Below are 24674 nucleotides of genomic sequence, written 5' to 3'. Positions count from 1 at the left end.
CGGAGCCCCCGTGAGGCCTCCTCAGGTCTTCGACGCCTCCACCCCCGCCCAGGCCAGGCCCCGCCGGCCGTCCCCAACGGGATCGGCCCCCGCCGCGGGGCTCAGGCTCCCGCCCGCTCCTGATCGCGGAAGGAACCGGGGACCGGCCCCGCTGGACCCCGGCCCCGCTCGCAGCGGCCCCACCGCCGCCGCCCGCCTGAGGGAGCTCCGCCGCGCCCGCTCCCGCCCACGTCCCGGGCCCGCCCACCCCGCCCCGGGGCACCAATGGCCGAGGGGGCGGCCCCTGCGTCACGGCTGCCCCGCCCAATAGTGGGGGGCGTGGTGACGTACCGGGCTCTGCGCCTGCGCTCTGCGCGTCGCTGCCGCCATTTTGGCCGGCTCGGCGCGGGCGGTGGGAGGAGGGAGGGTGTCTGTGGTTGCTGCCGCCATTTTGTCGCGGGCGTTTGAGTGCGGCGGGAGCGGGCGGAGGGTGCCGGAGCCAGCCCCACACCCCGCGCCACCCGCCAGACAGCCCCACCGGAGACCTGGCGACCGTTTGCTTCGGTGAGAGCCGTTGGCCCTGGTCGGAGGGCTGCGAGAGGGGTGCTGAGGGAGGGACGGGCGGGCGCTCCGTAAGGAAGGCTGTGGGGTCCCCTCAGGCGGCCGGGGAGGCTGCTCTCTGCCCTTTGGGGGGGGGGGGGGCGGTGTGCGGTGTTTGCCCCTGCCCGGGCTTTGTGCATGCAGGGCCGGGCTTTCTCCCCCCGTCTCGTAGGGCAGCTCTCGAACGGGACTGGATCGACGGCCAAGGCCAGGCCTCGCCTTCCTCCCCGTCCTCGGCTGGTGGTGCCTGGGCAGCTCTTGCTCTCTGTGGTGGGCTTGTGGGAGCGCGGCTTCCTTTGTGAGCTGCGCTGCAGTTGTTCAGGAAAAATGCTTTTTGAAAACACTTTTAATTTAAAAAAATGGGGTGCGACTGTCTCTTGGCTCAATTTCTAGCTGGTGGGCTGTAAAACATTGGAAAGAAAGCATTTTGTTCAAGGTATTTTGAGGGTGAGAACTTTTCGGCAGTCATCTAAGCATTAAATTTGATACTAATATAATAAAAAAAAAAAAAGATAAATTGATCTGCATAGTTAGTGGGTTTGAGCTTAGCACATTTCAGTAGTATTCATCAGTGCCAAAGCACTCGGGCTTGAGCTGTGCTCCAAAGATGAGTAACAGCTGAGTTTAAATCCCATCGCTGCTTTCATGAGGCATGTGGCAGGTTCTCATGTTAGAGAACCGCATTAGGACTGCGGATGAGCTGCATACCAGAATGTTAGATATTAAAAAGCCGAAGTGACTGCCCCCATATATTTTATCTCTGTCCGAGTGGTGGCAATCATAATGGGAGGATGAAACCTTAATATTTTTAAAGTATATGGGACTTCTATAGAGTAATCTTGGAATTTTGTTGCCAAGTATATGGTACGTGTCTGTTTAAAACAAATTGGTGGCTTCCATCTTGCTGATACTAAAAGCTTAGGAGCTGTGGCAGTGTCACTAGATGCTGTACTAAACAAGACATTTGGGTGCCATCTTGACTGCTGATGGACTGTTTTCTGCAGCGTTACTCCTGCCAATGGTAAAATTTTCACTTTCTAAAAAGACAACTTCTTAGTAAGGATGAGTTAGCATAACTTGCTGATTTGCAGTGGCCTAGAAAACTTAATACAAATGCATTAATAAGTGTTACCTGCCCCGTTCTTGATTTGCTTCACTAAAGGAGCCAGAATGCAGATTTTTTAATGTTTAGTCAAGTAAGACAAGATCTGCCTGCTGTTTTTTAAATCTGGTTCTTGTGTTTTGCAGATTCTCTTGATCTGAAGATGGCTGCACAGTCAGCACCGAAGGTTGTGCTAAAGAGCACCACCAAGATGTCTCTGAACGAGCGGTGAGGAAGCCAACAGCAGCTTCAGCTCATAAGAAATTTTTTTACTTAATTATTGCTGTCCGGTGTCCAAAAACCAACGTGGTTTCTGCCCTCTTTTAACCTCATTAAAACAAGCAGATGGCTATGCATCTCTGTCTTAAACTGCAACAAATGTGGTACACAAGGTTAAAAGGGCAAGTGTTTTGGAGAAATTTATCCATAGCAGTTAATATTAAACTATTCAACACATAAATATGGTGGGATGTGTTATAACAAAAGAGAGAAACCTCACACCCTCCCTTTTTCTTCCACATGTTTTTACATTTATATAGTTGACACTGCAGCACGGTAGCATGTTACCTAAGCTGCAACAGGCTTGCTGCTTTGTCCGAGGCAGACACACGTGTATGTGGTCTGGCCTGTAAGAGGCATGCAGCAGGCCATTAAACAAGCCCAAAGGCCCTTTAACAATGTTTTGGGCCTTGTAAGAGGCAAATGCTTTGCTTCATCTCCATCTCTCTCTTTCCTTGTTATCTTTATTTCTTCTGTTGAGTATTCTTCTGTTTTTCCATGCCATTGAGCTTTTGCGGTTCTACAGCAACAACTAACAGTGATGCTGCAGTTAATGTTTCACTTTCTTACTAATCACTCTTGGATTAACTACGTTAGTATCATTGAACCAGGGATGAAGGAAGCCATTTGCATGCAGTTCCTGCTCTAGCAAGTGCTGCAGCGAGATGTAGCCTGAAACGGTGCTCAGAACTTACCCCAGGAAAGATGAGTGGTGAAGTGTAGTGCAGGGAAGGCTTGCTGGCCTGTTCCATGTTGGTCAGTCCATATTCCTCATCTGTAAGTGTTTTCTTTTGCAGTCTTGTGTAGCTCCCAGTACACAGTAGAAAGCTGATGGGTTGCTGCTAAGGAGGCTTGCCATCTTGCTGTATGTCCTGCTCCTGTATAGCTCCTAAAGACAGAAGATTCTTTGCGCATCAAAGAAATTACCAAGTGAACTGGCTCTATAAGTGAGTGTGCTTGGGTGGTGGCATTTCTAACAGCACCAGTTCTGTGGTGCGCCAGAGGCACACCGGTCTCTTCTCAGGGCAATGTCTTTTGTAAAGCTGCCTCCTGGCATTGAGTTTTTAAACAGTTTTCTCAGACCTTTGAGGGTTAATTGAGCTTTTTGCAGTCAGATTTCAGTTTGCTTTTCTGTTTCTGTCATGTCCTCTCCCATCTGTCATGATCATCTCTGCTTATTGCTTGTTTTCATTCCTTCTGCCATTTCTAAAACCAGTAACCTAAAGCTTTATCACTTCTGAATTAATATACAGCATCATTTCTGAGTTTCCAGTTCTTGCACACTTGTGGAAAACAAGGAATACGTAATCACATATGACGTGACCTAAGTACCACTCTTTACATAAGGTTCATGGGATCTGGAGATCCAGTCTTGAGAACCATGAAATGCCAATAAATGTATGTAATAAAGCTTTATTTAAACACCCATTTTATTCGACCTTGAAGCTTTACTAACATGCTGAAGAACAAACAGCCGATGCCGGTGAATATTCGGGCTACCATGCAGCAGCAGCAGCAGCTAGCCAGTGCCAGAAACAGAAGACTGGCCCAGCAGATGGAGAATAGACCTTCTGTCCAGGCTGCTTTGAAGCTTAAACAGGTGAGAGAAAGTGGCGTATTCTGGGGCAGCCCCTCGATGCCTGTCACCACCAGACTTTGGAAAATACTACTTAGAGTTAAAAATGAGAGACCTAGAAGGGACTTGCAGAAAATCCCACTTCTTACTTCAGATAAGTAATGCTTTGTAACTTACTGGTTAATATTATTGAGTTGGGGTTTTTTTTGTGCTGGCTGTTCATGTCTCCTCTCTATTTTTTCAGAGAAATGTTCTCATTCTGGGTTTCTGGATCTGCTGAGTGCTTCATCTTGCAGTCTAGCTGCAGTTACAATTGCTGCAGATTGTTTCCGGTACTTGCTATCCAGTTGAGGCTGGTTGCTCCCATCCCCAACTCCACCCTGTCTTGGTGCACTCCCTTGATAGCAGCTGGCTTCGAGGAACAGATGAACAAACTGGTTTTTTGATGGCTTGCGAGTGCTAGAATGCAGGCCTGGATTTAAGGCATAGTGTTGCATTCCTCTTACGTAAAGAGTCTTCATTCCACATTTCAGTGTTGAGTCCTGCAGATGACGGTGTGTTCCTCAAATTGCCCTCTGTCAGTAGAGCAGAAGACCTAAGCAAACATGCTAGATCTTGATTTCTCTGCTGCAGTCAATGTGCTTCTCCATAACTCTGGACTTAGGGAAGGGGCAGGAGGCAAAATCTCACTGCAACAGAAACCTCAGTAAGATACAGAAGGGAGCTGTTTGTCTAGAGCCTGCTTGTTGTCAGGCTGTAGGGCTTTTTGCAAGTTTTAAAGCTTATGTTTAAATGGGAAGGCTGGTAAGATTAGCTTAAAATGTATGTGTAGGGCACAGATTGGAACTTGTGAGGTAGTGCTACACAGCTGAGCAGTGAGTTCAAATAGCAGCACTGCATGACTTGACTACAGCAGTAGTTAAATATAATTCTGTACATTATCTCGCACACGAGGAGAAAGCCCTGAAAATTTTAGTTGAGCTGCTTCACCGAATAGCTGGAATACTTAAACCTGCCACAGACGCTCCCATTCTGGGCGTTCTCTCTGATAAAGAGGAATGCCAGCTGCTTTTTAAGATCTCTTGAGACTTCTGTTGTAAAAACAGACTGTGGTGCCAGTTAGCCTTGCAGAGCTTGTAAACAAAAGCTCTGGAAATGGTAGTCTAAATTACTTTCTGCTTAAAAAAAGTTTGAAAAGGATTTTAAGTGGTAAGTGAAACTGGATTGAAAGTATGACGTTTCTGCTTGCTGAATTGAGCTGCCACAGAGGAACAGGGAAGAACTGGTCTTTTGCCTTAGCTTTTAAACCCATTTGATTTTTATGTAGGGCATAGGTGTACTTTCATGGTCTTCTGGAATTAAATACTGCAAGGGAGGGCCACGGAAGGGCGTTGTAGGGGAATTTGGAAACCTGGTTTATGTTGGATTGCTCTTCAAAGATTGCAAGTTGCTCTGGAAGTTGATGTGATTGAATTTTTCACAAGTGCTCTACTTGGTGTCACCAGGAGCTTTTCAGATCCTTTTGGATGTGCTGTGTCCAGAAGTGCTGGGGAGCACTGATCCCAGTGACAGGTCACCTGTGCTTCAGAAAGGACTTCTCTAAACTTCTGCGGAACACTGCCTGTGCTAGATTCAGGGCTTTGTGTTCTGCATCTGAATGCCCAAGTGTTTACGTAAACCTACTGTGTGTTTTTTTAATGTAAAAGCATTTATACTGACTGTGGTTCTAGACATTTTCTTAGTGGCTGGGGCAGACCAAGGTGCTGCTGCTCTCAGGTAGAGCAGAAGGGTGAGCACTCTTAGGTTGTTTCAGTGCAAAGTCCAGCAGCTTATCTTAAACTCTCATGGTAAGTGACATAAATAATTGGATGTGGAACGTACCCATGCTTTCTCATTCCTTTCTGCTAGCGAGGCTGAGCAAAAGAGGCTAACATCTTAGGCTGCTACGGCTGTTGGAAAAATGAATTACTATCTAAACTCTGAGGCCGTAAAACTTAAGTTTTACTACAGCTGCAGAAGAAACTGATTTTGGGGGAACCAATTCAGCTGTCCACAGGTTTGGGTCAAGTAGACAAGCAATAGCTTCAGGAAGCTCTTAGAACCTGTAGTAAAATACAGCCTTTATGGCTGCTCCTGCCACCTTACCTTCTTAGGGCCAAGAGCTCTTGAGACAAGTGTGAAGGTTCCCACTGTTGCTTCTTAGCTCCTTGTAGGGTTGGGCAGTGCCTATAGAAGCTATAGCCTGCTCTGTGGAGGCCGAATTGGTACCAGTGTGTGTTAACAACACTGGGATGTAAATTGGCAGTTCAGCTGCTGCTTCGTGAGCAGTTGAGCCGTCTCTGCGGCTGTTCTGGTGTAGGCATTTGAGGACAGGAGCCGCTACAGCTGGCCCAAGGGAAGCCAGCTCTGCCTGTGAAATGGAGTCTGGTGGCTGGACGTGCAAAAAAAAAAAAATCACTTCAAAAGCCAGATACGCAAAGATGACTCTCTTGCTGTTCTGGTGAGGGTAATCTTCAGTATAGTTTTCTTTTTGTAATACAGATGGAAAAGTTGATGCTTTTCCTAGCTGTTGCCTTAGCCTGTGTGGAAGCCTAGCCAGGATGGAGCAGTAGGCCACTGGGAATGATACCACGGTGTGTGGCTGCCCAAATGTCACTTGCTCGCCGGGGCTAGGTTAGGCTTGTGCCACAGCGGGGGTGGTTGCTTTCTATTGCAGGGATTTGCTTGGACCGTCACCTTCCAGCAGAAGGGATTAGTGGGCAGCCTTGTGGATTAAGTGTCTGCTTGGATTTGGGCTGAGCAGCACTGTTAAAAATGGAGAAAAATACTTCCTTCCAAATCTGCAAACTTTCTTGTCTCTGTACAAACACTTGCTTCCAGGAAAGGTCTTTGTTCTCTGTTTGACTTTCAGAAATTATCCCTCCCAGAGCAGATTTGATTGTCTTCCTTTGAAGTTTGATTATATATTGCAGAGAGCTGGTGATCCTCTATTTTATTTAAAAAAAAAAAAAGCCAAAACACACCATGTTTATTGATAGGCAATTGCTGTGCTGTTTGTGTTGCAAGTCTGAGGTTGCTGCATGACTTTCTCGTCTCTTAAAAATCTTTTATTCCAGAAGAGCTTAAAGCAACGCCTCGGTAAAAGTAACATTCAGGCACGATTAGGCCGGCCAGCGGGACCCCTTGCTCGCGGAGCAATGGGGGGAAGAGGACTGTCTATGGGGCAGAGAGGCTTGCCAAGAGGAGCCATGCGTGGTGGCCGGGGAGCAAGAGCTCTGCTGAGAGGAGGAGTCCCACTCAGAGGTCAGTACCATGGCTGAACTGGAGTTGCTTCGATGTCAGTAACGCTGTCTTTTTGGCAGCATGACTCTGATTCTATTGCTCGGACTGAAAACTAATTTCTTTCTGATTTGAATTCCCTCACTCTACTGAAGGTCAGAGCCTGCTTCGTGGAGGACGAGGTCTGTCCCCCAGGATGGGCCTGAGAAGAGGTGGCATTAGAGGTCGCGGTGGCCCCGGAAGAGGTGGTCTAGGCAGAGGCGCCATGGGCCGCGGAGGACTTGGTGGCAGAGGTCAGTGTGCGCAGACTTCAGGAGCCGTGCGTTGCTGCTGAATAAGTAGAAGTAAGCTTTAATTCCTCCTCTTCAAGGCTAGCATGCGTAAGTACATGCAGCCCCAAAACACCTATTCTTTAATCGGTGTACGGCGTAGTGCTAAATTAAGGCTTTTGTTCCTGAAATATTTTGCCAGGCCTTACGCCTCACCAAGATCCTTGGCTGTGGGTGTTGCTGGGGGGGTTCTGGGGATTCTCAGCAGAGTTGTCCGCTCCCACAGGTAGTTCCAAGCATTCCACAAGCTGGCTGTGGAATGCTTGGAATAGTAGTCGAGGCAGTGAGTAATCTCCCAGCATATTGAGGAAGACTACACTGTCTCCTCGCACTGAAGAAGGAGATGATAGAGAGTCTGTGTAAACCAAGAAATTCTTAAAATAATTAGTGAGGGGGAAAATTTAACGGAGAAAGCCTAAACCCCTGCAAAATAAACTTAAATTCAAACTCTGAGACTGAATCAAGTCTTGGGTAAATGAACTATTTTCAACAACAAATCAGAGAAGCAGTAAAGCAGGAGTGCAAGAGGAAATACAGGAGACAGTTGTTGATGTAGGGTCGTTAATGTTTCAGGCAGATGTTTGGTCAGAACGCCAGCCAAATGCTCTTGTGGTACTTTGGGATTGGCCCAGTGCTTGTAGGAGTTAGAGCAGACAGTTATCGGGAAGCTGCCTATCTCTTGACAGCCTTGGCTTGTAGCTTTAGCTTTATTTCTTAGCCTGACAAACAAATACCGATCGATGTGGACTCTTCAGTATCCTGTTTCTGAGGTAATCTGAAAACCTCTCCATTTGAAGTACTCATCTGTAGGAAAAATTTGCTTGTAATGGGTGTTGCCGCTTTGCCAAAAGCTTTGGCCCGTCCCAGAGATGCGCAGGATCTCGGGGTACGCTCCACGGGAGAGACGTACGCAACGTGTAGGTGGGATTGGAACACGAGCAGGGGGGGCGATGGGAGTCTGAGCTAGGAGCGTAGCTCTTGGTCGTGGATCAGATGTCTGTCTGGGCTTCTGAATTGGAACAGGAGAAGCTTGGGGAGCTGCTCCGGCGCGGCAGAACCCAACCCGCTGCAGGAGCTGGAGGCGGGCTGAGGGGTAGCTGCTGCAGGGCTTCCCCGTGGAGGTGCTGAAGCAGCTCTGCCCAGCACCCTGCATCGTCTGGGCTCTGCCGCGGGAGCGGCAGCCACGGCAGACCCCGAGGCTCAGCCTGGTGGAGCGTGTAACCGGCATCTTGTCTCACTGTAAGGTCGCGGCATGGCAGGCCGGGGACGAGGGGGCTTCGGAGGTCGTGGCAGAGGACGAGGACGAGGAAGAGGATCGGCACGTCCTGCGTTGACCAAGGAGCAGCTGGACAACCAGTTAGATGCTTACATGTCTAAAACGAAAGGACACCTCGATGCTGAGCTGGATGCTTACATGGCTCAGACAGACCCGGAAACGAACGACTGAAGGTCGTTCCCAGAGACTCTTGTTGAAGTTAGTGTGTTATGTCGATGCCCGTAAGCTAAAAAAGGAAACCCTGATTCACGCTGGAAGGACCCGCAGGAATAGGGAGTGGCCCTGTTCTCCCGAGAGATCAGACTTTAGTGTGTTCCTTTAACCTTTTGATACTCTCTGTATGAAACCTTTTTTTTGGATTGTTTTTTTATATCTTTTTTTCTTTCCCTGAGTACTCCAAATGTGAATGTGACAGAACTGCTGCAGTTAATCCGCTGACATCAGCGCTGGCGACTCGCCGCCCAGCGCGCACGCCTGCATTAGGTGAAGTGCTCATCGGTGCTGGGATCGCCTGTTCATGTGCCTCTTGAGCTCCACAGTTGCGTTTTGGGATCGGCCCTGTCCCCAAGCGTGACCGAAGGGCCGAGTTCACGCCTGCCGTTCAGTTTTTAACCCATCTAAAGCAAAAAACAACCCGCAGCAGGCCAGGTTTAGGTGTAGTGCTCCTTCTAGGCACGCCAGTCTTGTTCTGCACCAAAATGTCGTCTTTTGGTACCCAGCGTTCCGTTAATGCTTAGTGCAGAGTGCTTCCTAGCTTGAAAACTTCCTTGGTTTGATTTTTTTTCCCCGTTTTTTAGCTAAAAGTTTTAATTTCTTTTGCATAGTGTTTGAACAGATGTGGTGGCACCAGTGGTTTCTGTATCTGCAAGAAAACAAGTGTTTATTGAAAAGAATTGGGAGCAGGAATGTAAAATTAACAGCTGTGACGACAAAGCGTGGTAGAACTGTCTCTTTTTAGTACACGGGGTCCAAAATTCATCTTTTACCTTTCGGTGTAACCAAAACTGCGTCCTCCGGTCAGACCAACTGCCTGCACTTACCCCACGGGTTTGGGAAGGGGTCTGTTCCTCCCCCTGCCCTCTCCTCAAGTTTTAAGTTCAGCCATTCTGTGAACTGTTCCAGTTTCAATGGAATCTTGTATTTCTGGTTTGTTGTAACAAAGGAGAAATAATTATAAAAGCGATGTGGACTCTGGGTGGTTTGTTGTTTTTCCTGGAAATGAGGGGTTTACTGATGCTGCTCTGCTGTGCCAGGGTAAATTTACTTCGCGGGGGGGGGCAGAAGGAGGGCGAGGGAAGGTCGTGTCCCACCTGCGAGGGGAGTCGGACCTCCCCACGGCCCCTCGGCTGCCGTGGAACGGGAAACCTCCCGGTGGGAGCGGTCACGGGCAGCTCGCTGCCGCGGCAGGCAGCGCCTCGCCTCTGCAGTACAAAGGCCTGGGGCTGCGGCTGCCCTGGCTCTTCCCGGAGGGTCCGCAGCCCCGCAGCGGCAAGCCGCCGGCTCCTGCCTCCTCCCCGGGGCTGCGACGGCCTCGGGGAGGGGGAAAGGGGCTCCCGGCTCGGGCGGCGGGCAGGCGCCGGCCGCGGGGGACGGCGACGGATCCGTCTGGGCGCAGCCGGGCGCCCCGCCCGCCGTGGTAGCGCGTCCGCTATTGGTTGGCGAGGCGGCGGCCGCCTGTCACGACGCTTGCTATTGGCTGCGACGCTCCAGCGCCTCACGCGCTCCGGCTTCTCCTTTTGTTATTGTAGCAAACAAGTTGCGGAGCGGCGGCGGGAGCGGGCAGGGCCGGGCCGCGGGCAGCCGGAGGCGATGCGGCGGGAGCCGGGCCCCGACTGAGGGGAGCCGGCCGGCGGAGGTGAGTAGCCGGCCCGGCCCCGCCGCGCCGCGGGTCCCACGGGCGCGTCCCCACTCGTGTTCCCTCCCCGAGCCCGTCGCCTCTCTCTGCCGGCCCCGCCTGCCTGCTGCCGCACCCCCGGGCCCTCCTGTCAGCGCGGCCGCCCGCCCTGAACCGCCGCGCTGCCCGGGGAGCGGGGGCACGAGGACCCCCACCCGCTCAGGCAGCCCTCCCCGCCTTCCTCCCGCCGGTACCCCAAACCCCGCTCCAACGCTGCGCCAAAACCCGCGAAACACCCGCGTTGGGCCTGCGGGTGCCCTCGGGAGGGAGGTGGGCCGCTGCCCCACGAAGTCCTGGGAGTTGGGATGTGGCGGGGATGGCACCCGCTTCTCCAGGGCATCCCTCCTGCTTCCCTCCTTCAGCCTCCCTCCGTGAGCCGAGGCTTCAAGTGCGGGGAGCATCCCCTTCCCCAGCCCGGGGAGCCGGAGCTGGGTTGGGGGCAGAGGCCGGGCTGGCAGCGGGGAGGCACAGGCAGGAATGAGGTCCCCACCCAGGCACCCGTCGGTCCCTTTGTCCCTGCCCTTGGGATTATCTGGGAGCAAAGTTAGCATCCCCGGAGCCAAGGAGATTAGGCCGGAGTCCGTGTCCGTGCAAGGGCTGCGGGAGCTGGCTTCCCCCCACCCCACGCTGCTCCTCCCCGTCCTGGGCTGGGGGACAAGGCTGGCTCCGGCTTTTGGGGCTCAGGCCACGGGATCAGCGGGGTATTTTTACAGCAGGAGCGATGTGGGGTGGGGAGGAGGGGAGACCTCGATCCCAGCCCCGCGCTGCCGCAGGAGGAGCCCTGACAGGTTTGTGAAAAGCCCCCAGCCACGTCCCCTCGGCTGGGACAAAAGACTCGTGCAGAAATGTCACTTCCCATCTGGAGCGGGGCAATGAGGTGCCTCGTTATTCCTCTGGTTTGCTCCGACGCCGGGGCAGGAGGGGTCTTTTGAGGTCCACTCTGCCCACGGTGCCAACAGGGACAGCTGTCCTCTTTGAGAGCTGGTGAGCACTCCCGTCTGTCACATTGCCAGGGAGAAGCCATCTCTGCCCCCCGCTCACCCTAGTTTCCCCCAAACCAGACTGCGCTGAGTTTCGGATGGGACTGAAGACAGCCCGGGCCCTTCTAGTCTTTTCCCGGAGCAGCCGGCATTGGCCTTGGGCTCCAGCCACCGGAGCTGGGGGGAACCGTGACCGACACCAGGGCCCTTCCAGGGTGATCCTGCACAGCCCCTCCTCACAGGGAGTCCCCGCCGCCCTCTTTCACCTCTTTTGGCCTCAAAATTGAGCCTTGAGGCAGAGCGTGCCAAGCAGGCAGGGCCCCAGGGGATGAGTGGGCTGGCAGAGAGTAGGCAGGAGTGCCGGCATGGCATTGGGGCGGCACCGGGCAACCCTAGGACGGGCGCCCGAGGCTGCGTTAGCACCGAGGCAAACCCTGTGGCCTGGTGGGTTGCTCAGGGTTGTGCCCCAGCCACGGGGGGCTCCCCGGGGCCCCACCAGCATCCCTGGAAGTGTCCCTATGGCTGACAGCATCTGGCTCGGGCTCAAGCCGGAGGAGCCTGGCCAGCAGCATCGCTCCAGCAAGAGGGGGGCCATGGCCCCACGCCCGCACTGGGGGGGACGAGCAGGCAGGGTGCTGGCAGGACAGCCTGCCTCCCGTCCCACGGATAAGCAGCGCGGAGCGGAGCAGGGGCTGACGGTTTGTTGTGTCTGCCGCCGGCCCAAGGTTTTTCCCAGGCCCTGGAGCATTGCACCCGCCGTGACGCAGAACCAGGACCCCACTGCAGTGGCACTGCAGCGGGCACAGAGCCCCGGCAAGGTCCCGGCCGGAGGGGGGGATGCTTGCAGGGCCCCGGCACGTGTGCGTCTGCATGCGGCTCTTGGCATGTGCACGGTCTGGCAGGGGAGGCAGGAAAGGGAGAAGCCCAGCAGCAAGCGAGGGGTTAAGGAGCGGCGCCAAGCTGGGGCTCTGTTTAGTCTGGCCCCCGAGCCAGCGATGGGACAGGCAGCGCGGAGCACGTGTCCCGTCACCCTGGCCCAGAGCGAGCACTTGCATGCTTGCACACACGCAGGCACCCTTGCACACTGCATACACGCAGGCGTGCTCCCTGTCAGGCTGTTGGTGTGACACAGCCGGTGTCCCCACAGCCATGCAAGCTGCTGAGCATGACACCATGGCCCAGCTCTGGCTCTGCTGCCGTCAGAGCCAGGGACCGTGGGGAGCTGGAGACACCCTGAGGGTCCCAGCATCGCTGTAACCCCTGTGCCTCTTCCTACCTCGGACAGGGACCGTGCAACCCAGGCGTCCGGGCTTGGCTCCCCAACTTCGAGGTGACATACGACTTTGTCCCACGTCCTCCTTGCCTGCCACGTGCCGTTTCAGGGGGCTGCCAGACCCCTCTTGCCAGCAGTGACTGCCCTGTGTCTGCCCTGTGGGCACCGGCACCCCTTACGGTGCTTAACTCCTGGCTCAGTGGCCCCGTGCCACAGCGGCTGTGCAGGCGAGGGCAGGGGGGACAATAAGTCCCCTGCCGCGGGGTGACAGGCAGGGCCGTGCCGTGCCGTGCCTTGCAGGGGAGCAGTGCCATGTCCCTCGGCGCGCCCACGAGCAGCGACGCCTGCCTGAGCATCGTGCACAGCCTGATGTGCCACCGGCAGGGCGGGGAGAACGAGACCTTCGCCAAGCGAGCCATCGAGAGCCTCGTCAAGAAGCTCAAGGAGAAGAAGGACGAGCTCGACTCGCTCATCGCCGCCATCACCACCAACGGCGCCCACCCCAGCAAGTGCGTCACCATCCAGCGCACCTTGGACGGACGGCTCCAGGTAACCCTGCCGCACCGGGACCCGGGTGTCTGGGTGCCTCGGCAGCCCCACGCCAGTCTGACAGCTCCCCGGGCACCCCCCGGCCCTCCCTGAGCTGGGGGGGACCCAGGTGCCCCATGACACCCCATGCAAGCCCTCCCCAGGCTGGGGGGACCTGGGTGTTGGGATGCCCCAAGACCCCCCAGCCCTCCCCAAGCTGGGGGTTCCAGGCATCCTGGTGCCCCGAGACCCCCCGAGTCCTCCCTGAGCTGGTGGGACCCAGGCGTCCAGGCAGCAAGGCACTCAGTGGAGGGTTCCCCCGGGGAGGGGCGCACAGGGGGAGCCCCGCTGCGTTGAGCCTGCGGCTCCGGGCTGGGAGCCACGCTGACTTCAGTGTCTGAGCCCGCACCCACCCACCCGCAGCCGCGGCTGCACCAGGGATGGGGGGACAGGAACAGGCCGAGGTCTCCACCCTGTCAGGGCAGATGCATCCAGGCAGGGGCAGCCACAGGCAGCGTTGCCCCCTGCCCGCAGTACCCCCCTCCCCGCGCTGGCATCCCCCGGCGACTCGGCCCCCCTTCCCAGCATGAGTCACTGTCTGGCAGCCTGCGAGCCCGGGGAGGGGGGGGGCAGCGGGGGGGTTGTTATGTCTGGAGCCGGGGAGGCGCAGGGGGAGCCCCCCGGCCGGGCGCCAGTCCCCGCCCCGGGGGGGGATACTGGGGGGGTCTGGCGCCCGACACGCGTTTTGCAGCACCGTGCATCCGGGGAGGTGGGGGGGACCGTCCCCATGCCCCTGCCTTGTCGCCCCGGTGTCCCCATCCTGTGTGTGTGCCCCCCCACAGGTGGCCGGCAGGAAGGGGTTCCCCCACGTCATCTACGCCCGGCTCTGGCGCTGGCCCGACCTACACAAAAACGAGCTGAAACACGTCAAATTCTGCCAATTCGCCTTCGACCTCAAGTACGACAGCGTTTGCGTCAACCCCTACCACTACGAGCGCGTGGTGGCCCCCACCATCGGTGAGCCAGTCCAACCGCCGGGACCCCCGGGACGGGGGGGCGTCCCCGCTCCCACCGCCAGCACCCATAACGTGCCCCCCCACCCCATCTCTCCCCGGCAGGTCTGAGCATCCAGAGCACAGGTGAGACCCCGGCACGGGGCCGGCGGGGAGCACCCCCGGAGCCAGCATCCCCCCCCCGCAGCGGGTCCCCGTGCCCCCCATGGTCTCCGGTGTGTGTCCCCCCCCCCTCCCCAGTGCCCCCCACGCGCCTGGTGAAGGAGGAGTTTGTCCATGACTGTGTGCAGATGGAGGTGCCGCCCAGCCGGGAGCAGGGGGTCAAGCGGGCACCACGTCTGCCCCCCGCCGAGCCCTACCGCCAGCCGCTGCCCCCCCTGCAGCTCCCCGAGTCCCCCCGTGTCCCTGGGAGCCTCTACCCCGCGCTGCCCCTGTCACCCCCAGGTGAGACCCCATTAACCCCCGTGCCCATCCCCTGGGAAGGGTTTGGGGGCATCAGCCTGAGACCCCCACTCGATGTCCCCCCCTACAGTGGCCCCCGGCGGCTCCCTGCTCTCGCTGCCCCACGGCGAGGGTCTGCTGCAGATCGCCTGCCCCACACCGCCCCTGGCCGCCCCGGCGCAGCCCCCCCCACAGAATGGCTACCCCAAGCCGCCCTACCACAGTGAGTACCGGGGACACCCCTCATCCCCCAGCTTGGCGGGGGTCCCACGCAGGGACACCCCGCCCAGCCACCCTCTCTCCTGCCCCAGGTTCGCCGGCGAGCTGGGCCAGCACGGCCATCTACGCACCGAGCCTGGGGGGGCCGCAGCCCACCCCCCCGCCGCAGCCCAGCAGCCGGAGCCACCCGCAGCCCCCGCTCCAACACCCCAACCACTACTGTAGGTTTGGGGGGAACTGGGGGGGGGTCATCTGCAAGGTCTCAGCCACTTCGCTGCGCTGATGCCATCTCTGCCCCCTCCCCAGGGCCCCCCCACCATAGCTCCGGGCCATACCAGCAACCAGTGTCCGCCCACCCCAGTAAGTGCTCCCCACCCTAATTAGCACCCCGGTGATCACCCCCTCCCTGAGCCATGGGTGCCCTGACCCCCCCCCCCATCCATGTGTGTCCCCCTCCAGGGCCGGAGTTTTGGTGCTCCATCGCCTACTTCGAGATGGACGTGCAGGTGGGGGAGATCTTCAAGGTGCCGTCCAGCTGCCCTGTGGTCATCGTGGACGGTTACGTGGACCCCTCGGGGGGGGACCGCTTCTGCCTGGGGCAGCTCTCCAACGTCCACCGCACCGACGCCAGCGAGCGGGCCCGGTGGGGCAGGGGGGACAAGGCGGGGGGGCGGAGGGCAGGTGTGGGGCAGGATGGGGAAAAAGGGTGGGGGGTAGCTGGGGGGGGTACAGGCGTGGATGGGGGATGAAGGAATGGATGGGGGGGCAATGTGGGAGTGAGGCATGGGGCAGAGGGGGGAGTTGGGGGGGCAAAAGGGTGGTGGATGGGGGCACAGGGGTGATGTACGAGGCAGAATGGGGATGTATGGGGCAAATGGGCCATGTATGGGGCAAATGGGGTGTGTGTGGGGCAGAACAAGGGTCTAGGGGGGCAAATGGGGGATGAGGGGGCAGAAGGGGGGATATAGAGGGGCAAATGGGGGATGATGGGGCAGAAGGGGGGATATAGGGGGCAAATGGGGGATATATGGGGCAGAAGGGGGAATATAGGGGGTAGCTGGGGGATGATGGGGCAGAAGGGGGATATAGGGGGAAAATGGGCAATGTACAGGACCAAAGAGGGATATAGAGGGCAAATGAGGGATGTATAGGGCAGGTGGGGGGATATAGGGGGCTAATGGGGGATTTTGGGGGCAGCCGGGGGATGCTCCGGGGAGGTGCCGGTGCTGACGGTCTCTGTGGGGCAGGCTGCACATCGGGAAGGGCGTGCAGCTGGAGTGCCGGGGCGAGGGCGATGTGTGGATGCGGTGCCTGAGCGACCACGCCGTCTTCGTGCAGAGCTACTACCTGGACCGGGAGGCTGGGAGAGCCCCCGGGGACGCCGTGCACAAGATCTACCCCGGCGCCTACATCAAGGTGGGGTGTCCCCAGGGGGAAAGGGGGGACCCTACATCCCCAAGGGAGGGATACCAGGGATGGAGGGACCCCCACATCTGTGTTAAAGGGGGTCTGGGGCAAAGGGTCCCCCATGCTGGGGGGGGGTGAATGGAGGGACCAGAGGTGGAGGGACCACCATACCCACATTAAAGGACATCCTGGGCAATGGGTCACCCATGCTGGGGGGCAATGGAGGGACCCCAGGGATGGAGGGACCCCAGGGATGGAGGGAGCCCCATGTCCATGTTAAAGGGGGTCCTAGGTGAAGGGTTCCCAATGCCGAGGGGCAGTGGAGGGACCCCAGGGATGGAGGGAGCCCCATGTCCATGTTAAAGGGCATCCCAGGTGAAGGGTTCCCAATGCCGAGGGGCAGTGGAGGGACCCCAGGGATGGAGGGACCCCAGGGATGGAGGGAGCCCCATGTCCATGTTAAAGGGGGTCCTAGGCGAAGGGTTCCCAATGCCGAGGGGCAGTGGAGGGACCCCAGGGATGGAGGAACCCCAGGGATGGAGGGACCCCAGGGATGGAGGAACCCCCATGCCCATGCTGAAGGGGGTCCCTGGGCCATTCCCCCGCTCCGATACCGCCCTGCTCAGGGGTCCCCCTGCGTTGCCCCCTCAGGTATTTGACCTGCGCCAGTGCCACCGCCAGATGCAGCAGCAAGCGGCCACAGCCCAGGCTGCGGCCGCTGCTCAGGCTGCCGCCGTGGCCGGCAACATCCCAGGTCCCGGCTCAGTGGGAGGCATCGCGCCCGCCGTGGGTGAGTGAGCCCCTGGGGCTGGGACAGTGCGGGGGACGGGACCCCCGTGGCCATGGGGATCCCCCACCCACGGCCGTGTCCCTCCCGGGCAGGGCTTTCGGCGGCGGCGGGGATTGGCGTGGACGACCTGCGGCGGTTGTGCATCCTGCGGCTGAGCTTCGTCAAGGGCTGGGGGCCCGACTACCCCCGGCAGAGCATCAAGCACACGCCGTGCTGGATCGAGGTGCACCTCCACCGCGCCCTGCAGCTGCTGGACGAGGTCCTGCACACCATGCCTGCCGCCGAGCCGGGCCCCCTGCGCTAACCCCCGCCCCTCTTAATTTAATTTTTGTAAGAAAAAGCCAAAAAAAAATACCCCAAAAAAAGAAGCAGAAAGTACCAAAAACACGTGGCGGCGGTCTGGGTTTAACCGTTATTTAATGAATGGGTTTAGGGTTTGCCGCCTGGCTCTGTCTGCGCCTTCCGCGGGTGCTCGGCGCTGCGTAGGGCGAGGGCTGCGCCTCCAGCTGTGCCTCCAGCTGTGCCTCCGGCTGTGCCCCAGCTGTGCCCCCAGGACTACATTTCCCAGTGGCCCCCGCGGCGCGGGGCGGAAGTTGCTTTTCCCGCCCCGCGGACTCCATTTCCCGGCGGCCCCCGCGCTGCCGCCATTTCCCGGCGGCCCCCGCGGCGTTGGCGGTGCCAAGATGGCGGCGGGGAGCGGCGGCCCGGCGGCGCGGGAGCTGTTCGCCGAGGGGCTGTTGCAGTTCTTGAGGCCGGCGGTGCGGCAGCTCGACGGACACGTCCACGCAGTCAGGTCCGCGAACGGGGAGTGGGGTCCGAGAGAAGGGCCCGGGGCGCCTGAGGGGAACGGCGGGAGCCGGGCTGAGGGGGGTTGAGGGGCAGGTGCGACCCGGGGGCGGGGGGGGATAGTTCTGGGGGGGTGAAGAGCTTTCGGAGCAGCTATGGGGGGCTTAGGGGTGCCTCGGTGGGGAATTGAGGGGCTCGTAGCTGGGCTGAGGGGGCCGCAGGGGTTGGTGCCGGTGGGAGCAGGTCCCTGGGCTGCGGGGGCATTAGGGGTGCGTGTGGGGTGGGGGTTAGACGTTGAGGGACATGTAGCTGAGGGGGGGAGAGTTAGAGGTGTCTGAGGGGGGGTGTGGGTAAGCAGGTGGCTGGGGTGAGGGTTTGGAGTGGGAGGGAGTTAGGGGCAGCTGGGGGCACGGGTTCCTTGTTGGGGTGGGGGGAGCAGGGGTGGGTTTGGGGCTGGGGTCGAGGGTTTTGTCCTGGCCACCGAGCCGTCCCCTCCGCAGGGAGAGCCAGGTGGAGCTGCGGGAGCACATCGACAGCCTGGCCACAGGTGAGACATGGCAGGGGTCACCTCCACAGCCCGGCTGTGGGGGCGCGGTGGGATTTGCCCCACATCCCCTGGGGGTCCGTGGTGCCCTGGGCCCGCTCCATCCCTCTGCCCTCTCCCCAGAGCTGTGCCGCATCAACGAGGACCAGAAAGTGGCGCTGGACCTCGACCCCTACGTGAAGAAGCTGCTGAACGCCCGGCGCAGGGTGGTGCTGGTCAACAACATCCTGCAGAACGCCCAGGTCAGCGCGGGGACCCCGGCGGGTTGGGGGCCGCAGTGTTTTGGGGGTTCCCAGCCCCCCGCCACCCTGACGGCTGCCGCTCCCCTGCGCAGGAACGGCTGCGGAGGCTGAACCACAGTGTGGCCAAGGAAACGGTGCGGAGGAAGGCCATGCTGGAGGCGGCGGGCGGCTACCCCCAGGGCTTGCCCGGCAAGTGAGGCCCCCGCAGCAGCGCTGGGCTGGATCTGCCTCGCGCCACAGCTGTGCCGACAGCCCTGTGAGCTGGGCCGGAGCAGGAGTGGCCCCAGACGGTGATGGGTGCTACCCCGTTAAGGACAGCGAACAGAGCAGGCGACTGGTGAGGGGAGTTGGTATCCCTGTTTGTAGCAGCGCTCTCTGAGCATCCGCAGCACGGGAGGGGGCAAGAAGTTCTGAAGTTCTGCACAGTGAGGCCGCAGCTCTTCAGCTGCAGCTGAAGGATCTGGGGGACCCTGAACTGTATTTCCAGGTTTGTAGGTGCCGTAATAAAAGCGACCATGTGTTGTTTATGGGCTGGTGAGGCAGCGTGAGTCTGTAACGCTGCCACGTCACGGCCGCAGCCTTATGTTGATGTGCCTGGGGGAAAGCGGAGCCAGGCAGATGCTGCCAGCAGAGAGAGCAGGTTGGGGTTCAGCATCCTGAAGTGGGGTCCTTCAAGTTCTGGAACCCCCTCCCACTATTAGACCTTTTTCTGGCCCCCTTCTATAATGTGCATCTTCTGCCTAAACAAACAGGACGCGCTCAAAAGGAGGGAACACTTTAATGTGCAACTTATAAAAACACATACAAGGGACAGGTTGCATCAGCTGGCTGCGTTTGCTGAGGATGGGCTCAATCCTCTGCTCGGTTCTTCATGTCCTTCACCCAAGGGTGGGGGGTCCCACTGCAGGGGGGCAGAACAGGCTGCTGAGAGGGGAGCGCTGCCCCGGGGCACAGGCAGCCCGGACCACCCCCTGCCCTGCCCAGAGCTGCCTTCTCCCAGGCAGCAGTACTGCTAGGCTTTACCTGGGCAAGTCACTCCTGCGTCTCCATGCTTTCCTCCTCCTCGCCTGTAGCGGGTTCTTCCTGATTCTCTTCTTCCTCTTCTCCTTCCTTCTTCTCTGGAGGTTTCTCATAAGCCTTCTCAGAAGGCGTCACTATCACTCCATCCCACGTGGACATTTCGGAAGCCAGGTCTGCAAAAATAAGGGCTCGGGGTGACTGGGCTTCTCCTTGGAGCCCTTCACTTTCTCCAGCCACGCAGAAACCCAGTCCCATTCCCCCACCAAGACGCTGACGGCCCGTGTGGAGGAAGAACCCCATGCTGCACCAACCCCACTTACAGCTGGCATCGCCCTCTTGGCCAAGGATTTTCCTGTAGCCTCCGTGAGAGAGAATCCGGACGAGCGTCTGCGCGGTGTAGCACACCATGTCCTGCGGGGACGGGGAGGAGTCAGAGCACGGACAGGTTGTAGTCCCTTCTCCCGTGGCAGAGGAGGCAGCTCACCTGCTGTTCGAGGGTCATAACCGTGTGGACTCTGAAGTTTCCACTCTCGCAGGGATCAGTGATGCCAACAGATCCAGGGAGGAAGAGCCCCGCGGCCAGGATCTGAAGGCAGCGCCTACGGGACAAGATGTTTTGGGTTAGAAACGAGACTGTTCCAGCACAGAAACGCAAACAGAAAGTCTGCAATTAGTACATCTACATGAGGAGTCTGCTTTGTCTCCGGTTCAGTATGTTCAAAACTGACATGGTGATGAGAATTCATACGAGTGAAGCAAATAGCAACGAACCTGTAGGCGATGTTGAGAGCCAGGGGCTGCCTGGTGGGGTTGTTCATCACAGCATAGTGCCCCTGAAGAGGCGAAAAAAGCAAGCAGGAGTTAGGACGAGAGCGGCTTCCCATAAGGGAAGCGAAGAATCCCGACTCCTGCTGCAGGAGCTACAAGGAACTGCTTCATGCCGGAGCCCGGGGACGTGCAGGCAGCTACAAGTTAGCTATGGCGCGTCTGGCACACCATTAGCGTTCCCTCTTGTGCGCTCACCAGCAGGTCCAGAATCCAGGGCGTGAGGGGCTCAAAGCCAGGGAACCGAATTCTCAGGTCTTTCAGCAGCCGGATTAAGACCTTCACCCTGGAGAAGATGGCAGGAGGAGGGTTCGTAACGCGTCACGTACCTTCCCGCTGCAGCAGCAGCAGCAGCTCTCCTCCCTTTGCCCCTGGTTCTCTGTTAAAGGAGATTATTTTGACCAGGCTTCAGAGCTGCAGTTCGTGTTTGAGGCCAAACTCACGTGGACTGCGAAGCGTTCTCCTCAAACCAGCGAGCGTGTCTGATGGCAGCCAGCGCGCTTTGCAGCACTTTGATGTCCACTGAAAGAACCAGCAGAAATGCCTGGGTTTTTTCAACAGAAAGGTGAGTAGGTGTGGGCCAGGGGAGGGCAGCTGGCTCCCCCCACACCCCGGTGAAGGTTCACAGGCCGCGCAGAGCAAGCTGAGCCCTTACGGTGGAGTTCGGGGTCCAACTTGCGGAGATTGGGCGGCACCGTGGTGATAAGGATCTTCACCGTCGCGTCGGCCGAGCTGATCTCGAAGCCGGTCTCATTGGTCAGCATGGTCAGAACTGGGGAGAAAGAACAAGAATTCCTCATGGAGGGGCTGGAAGACCTTACCGACACTCGGGATTGCAGGAAAGACCACAGATCTCCGCAGCGATGCTGCAGTGCCAGGCTGGGCACCATCCCCTTCAGACAAACCCCGAAGCTGAAGGGGAAACTGCCTGCTCAACCCCGTACAACACAGGAGAGTGTCCCACCTTCGCTGGGGTCCTGCGCTCTCAGGCTTTCCACGACTTTGTTTCCCAAGGCGGCCACAGCTTCCACTAGGGAGAAGAAGCGGAAGAGGTGGTCAGAGCGGGGCTGAGCGCTGCAGTTCAGCTGGCAGCCGCACAGCTGATACTCACGGGTGGGTAAGATTTTCAGAATCACAACCAGATCGGCCACGTTGTGCCCCGTCGTCATGGTGCCCTTCTTGTAGGAACCCACCTGGCGAACCTCCTCGATTTGCTGTTGGAAAGAGCAAACCAAAAATCAGTGAATTTAACGCGCGTGCTACGTTTCTGGGAGTCGGCACGAATCTTTAATCCACCTGGGGCCAGGTTTGGTAGCTAGAACACCAGCATCCCTAATGCCGAAGCATCTTGCCCCTCTCTCGAGCTTTTTTTTTTTCCCCCCAAGCTCACCACTTTTGGACTCACCACTTCAAACGTTCCTGGTGCTACGATTAAATTGTCGATCACGTTGTTTATTTTGGTCACCAGAGAAAGAATGGAAGCCTGAAAAGGAATTGGAGAGGGGGTGGTGTTACCAGTCAGTTGTCCAACATGAAATAATCTGATCTTGCACTGCATAATGCAGACAGCCCTGATGGAAGACATATAATAAACAGATAAAAGAAACGTATTTAAAAATCACTGTCCAAGAAACTCCACCCATATTTCTACGATGGTGCTTATTTCAGAGAGAAGTTAATTACTTTTTAGGTTAGTAATGGCTACCCTGGCTATAGTCCCTGAAGGATAGTCTGGTTTTTGCGTCCTCTAACACTGCAGTTAACACCCAGCCAAAGAATTTAAGGCAACTTTCGGCACAAAACCTGTTCGGCAGCAGTCGGAGCAAGATCCTGGTTTCTCTTCAGCAAGGCTTCACTGAATGCAGTCTCATCGGCAGCAGGTTTTACGCGGGGGAAAGCCATTTCGCACTGAAACGGGATCAGATATCAGACTGCAATGCCTCAGAAAAAGACTTTGGTTCAACCCGATCATCAGCAAAATTTACTCTTTTTTTTATTATTATTCTCCAGCGCTTGTTTCCTTTGCAATTCCCCATCGTCCTTTTCACTTGTTGCTTTTATAATTTCACTTTCATGTTATCCTAAGGGAGGGAGAGCAGCTGCCTGGCCTGTCTGTACACTCTCACCGTGCTCCGACAGGAACGGCAGCATCTTCCAAAACGGCAGAGAAGCCACCAACGTGCCCAGGCAATGACAGGGTGTGACACAGGGCAGATCTAATTAAGAATGGGGCTATCAAGAGGGGTTTTATTAACTATATTACAGTCCCTTAAGAATAACGCCCTTTGTTTGCAGATGGTCGGAGCTTTTTGGTTGCTATGACGGGATTCACAGCCACAGGGCCTGGAAGGCAAGAGTAAGTCAACTTGTTTGCCGTGGGAGTCACGTGTCTGTAAAGGGCAGATGCTTGGCAGGAGGAGGAAATTATTTCCTCCTGTAAAAAGGTAGGAAAGGCGTATTTGCCGTGAGGGCCAAGACAGCAAAAGAGCCTGGAGAATGTCTGACAGGTGAGTGACAGCTGTCGGAGTAACCCACCAGGTTTGCGTTACAGAGAGCTGTCAGAATTGAGGGTCTGGGTGTGTGGGGTGCCTTAAAAAACAGAAAAACCTCGATCGAGGTGTTTATTTGTTGTGATTATTACTCAACTGCATCCTAGTCATCCCGTGTGACACAAGTACTCCAAACAACAGAGACAGTATGAAGATCTTATTTCGGGTTAGTTACTGAACCAACAGCATTTTCAGAGGGCTCCTTTACTCCGGCTAAGCTAAAAGAAGTCAAACCATCAAAGTCAGCAAACGAGGTTTTTAAGATGCATCTTTAAACAAGGAAAAGTCTCGCAGCTGTTGCCTGCAAACAGCTCCGTAGGAGAGGGTTACTCACGACATAGAAATCAAAGGGGATGTGCGGCACAAAGGGCCGGAACCTAAAGGGGGAAAGGAAAGAAAAAAACAACTTTATTCTCTGTAGGGATGTCTAACCGCTCGCCGCTGTGTTCCTTGTCACCGAGCGCCCCCCCCGCTGTCCCCCTCCCTCACCGTTTCGCGGAGGTTTGGTCCCGAGACGCAAGAAAAGCCCTACAGAAATAGGAAAGGTTTCTTCATAACCCCCCCTCCCCTAACGATAACTAACCCCCCCGCCCCGGTGCCATCGGGCAGTGGCCGGACACAAAGGGCTTCCCCGCGCCCGCAGCGCTGAGACCCCCCCCCGGCCCGGAGAGGCCGGCGCACCCCCCCACCACCCCGCTCTACGCCTCACCGTTATCCTGCGCTACACTGCAAGCTGGAACCCCGGTTTCTGCGCCCCGGCAGCTCGCCCCCGGGGGCGGCCGCGGCCCACCCCCTAGGCCTGACACGCTGGAGAGCCACCCTCGCTAAAGCAGAAGCCAGACTCGCCCACTGCCAGGGCCTCCCCTGGAACCAAAGCGTCCGCCACGGCCTCTGCCTCGATCGCCCCTGCGGAGGAGAGAAGGGAAACGGCGTCAGCGGAGCGGGAACGCATCCCGGGGGGCCTCCCCGACCCCACCGCGGGCAGCGCGCCCCGAGGGATCCCCGCCTCCCGCCCGCGCAAGGCCCCGGCCCTCCCTGAGGGACCCCAGCACCTCCCCGCGGGCTCCGGCCTCGCACCGGGGATGCCCGGGCGTCCCACCCCGCGGGCGGGCAGTGGCCCCCGGCCCGGTCCCCGCGCACCTCATGGTTCCGCCGCTCCGAACAATGAAGGCCTCCGCTGCTGTGGAGACCCCGCCGGGCTGCGCTCCCACAACCCCGCAACAACCTGCCAGCCTATTGGTTCCCGCCCGTCGCGAGTCTGCCCACTGGCCGCACTCCGCTGTAAGCCATTGGCTCAAATAACCATCAATCCGAGGTGGGTGGGGGATGAAAAAGACCAGTCATGGCGCAGGTCATGCGCGCGCGCTGGGCGGCGGGCGGCCGCTGGAGGGAGTACGATGTTCATGAATGGAGCGGCTGGCGAACTCAGGGCGCATGCGCACGTGCCGAATAGGTACGTATAGCACCGATAGGGGAGGGCTTGCAAGCAGCAGAGTGGCGCAGCGGAAGCGTGCTGGGCCCATAACCCAGAGGTCGATGGATCGAAACCATCCTCTGCTAGCAACCCTTTTCACCCCCCTCCCACTCGTGGTTTTTTCCTTCATTAGCACTTTAATTAATTACTTTAATTTTTGCCGCCGCCTCTGGCGCTCCCTAATGCTCCTCCCCGGCGACACTGACCTGGTGCAGCCTTGTCCGGCACGGCGGGGAGCAGTGTGCCGGGAGCGTCCCGGGACAGCCGGG

General features: G+C 57.7%; 4 protein-coding genes and 1 non-coding gene across 7 annotated transcripts; 4 read left to right on the top strand and 1 right to left on the bottom strand.

The window, feature by feature from the left end:
• The first annotated feature begins 471 nt into the window (after positions 1 to 471).
• CHTOP (chromatin target of PRMT1) lies at positions 472 to 9614 on the top strand. Of its 2 annotated transcripts, none has more exons than XM_059832342.1 (6): positions 472 to 543; positions 1828 to 1909; positions 3407 to 3560; positions 6656 to 6839; positions 6971 to 7108; positions 8389 to 9614. In XM_059832342.1, the coding sequence occupies exons 2-6, from the start codon at positions 1845 to 1847 to the stop codon at positions 8589 to 8591; spliced, it is 744 nt and encodes a 247-aa protein (XP_059688325.1). In that variant the 5' UTR covers positions 472 to 543; positions 1828 to 1844; the 3' UTR covers positions 8592 to 9614. The 2 variants fall into 2 exon arrangements, with proteins under 2 accessions (XP_059688325.1, XP_059688324.1); XM_059832341.1 differs by having other exon boundaries at positions 6653 to 6839.
• Positions 9615 to 12864: 3250 nt separating this feature from the next.
• LOC132320155 (mothers against decapentaplegic homolog 4-like) lies at positions 12865 to 17269 on the top strand. The gene is made up of 11 exons (XM_059832398.1): positions 12865 to 13116; positions 13938 to 14112; positions 14214 to 14234; positions 14349 to 14552; positions 14641 to 14772; positions 14861 to 14989; positions 15075 to 15128; positions 15228 to 15411; positions 16016 to 16184; positions 16827 to 16965; positions 17058 to 17269. The coding sequence occupies exons 1-11, from the start codon at positions 12880 to 12882 to the stop codon at positions 17267 to 17269; spliced, it is 1656 nt and encodes a 551-aa protein (XP_059688381.1). The 5' UTR covers positions 12865 to 12879.
• A 379-nt stretch (positions 17270 to 17648) lies between these two features.
• Positions 17649 to 19068, top strand: SNAPIN (SNAP associated protein). Its single transcript, XM_059832381.1, has 4 exons — positions 17649 to 17758; positions 18252 to 18298; positions 18419 to 18537; positions 18630 to 19068. Exons 1-4 carry the CDS (start codon positions 17649 to 17651, stop codon positions 18732 to 18734), a joined length of 381 nt encoding a protein of 126 aa, XP_059688364.1. The 3' UTR covers positions 18735 to 19068.
• Positions 19069 to 19401: 333 nt separating this feature from the next.
• ILF2 (interleukin enhancer binding factor 2) lies at positions 19402 to 23366 on the bottom strand. 2 transcript variants are annotated; one of them, XM_059832395.1, is made up of 13 exons: positions 23029 to 23366; positions 22186 to 22290; positions 21788 to 21865; positions 21494 to 21596; positions 21347 to 21412; positions 21038 to 21154; positions 20826 to 20904; positions 20581 to 20668; positions 20329 to 20390; positions 20042 to 20156; positions 19878 to 19968; positions 19561 to 19730; positions 19402 to 19438 (listed from the first exon to the last, which is right to left on the bottom strand). In XM_059832395.1, the coding sequence occupies exons 2-12, from the start codon at positions 22282 to 22284 to the stop codon at positions 19570 to 19572; spliced, it is 1059 nt and encodes a 352-aa protein (XP_059688378.1). In that variant the 5' UTR covers positions 22285 to 22290; positions 23029 to 23366; the 3' UTR covers positions 19402 to 19438; positions 19561 to 19569. The 2 variants fall into 2 exon arrangements, with proteins under 2 accessions (XP_059688378.1, XP_059688379.1); XM_059832396.1 differs by having other exon boundaries at positions 23266 to 23355.
• Positions 23367 to 24419: 1053 nt separating this feature from the next.
• On the top strand, positions 24420 to 24491 carry TRNAM-CAU (transfer RNA methionine (anticodon CAU)). Its single transcript has one exon. It is a non-coding gene; the product is annotated as a tRNA-Met (tRNA).
• Positions 24492 to 24674: the final 183 nt, after the last annotated feature.

The sequence above is a fragment of the Gavia stellata genome, chromosome 33, assembly GCF_030936135.1.
Source record: "Gavia stellata isolate bGavSte3 chromosome 33, bGavSte3.hap2, whole genome shotgun sequence".
In the NCBI taxonomy this organism is placed as follows: Eukaryota; Metazoa; Chordata; class Aves; order Gaviiformes; family Gaviidae; genus Gavia; species Gavia stellata.
This window is presented reverse-complemented; position numbering and strand designations above follow the sequence as displayed.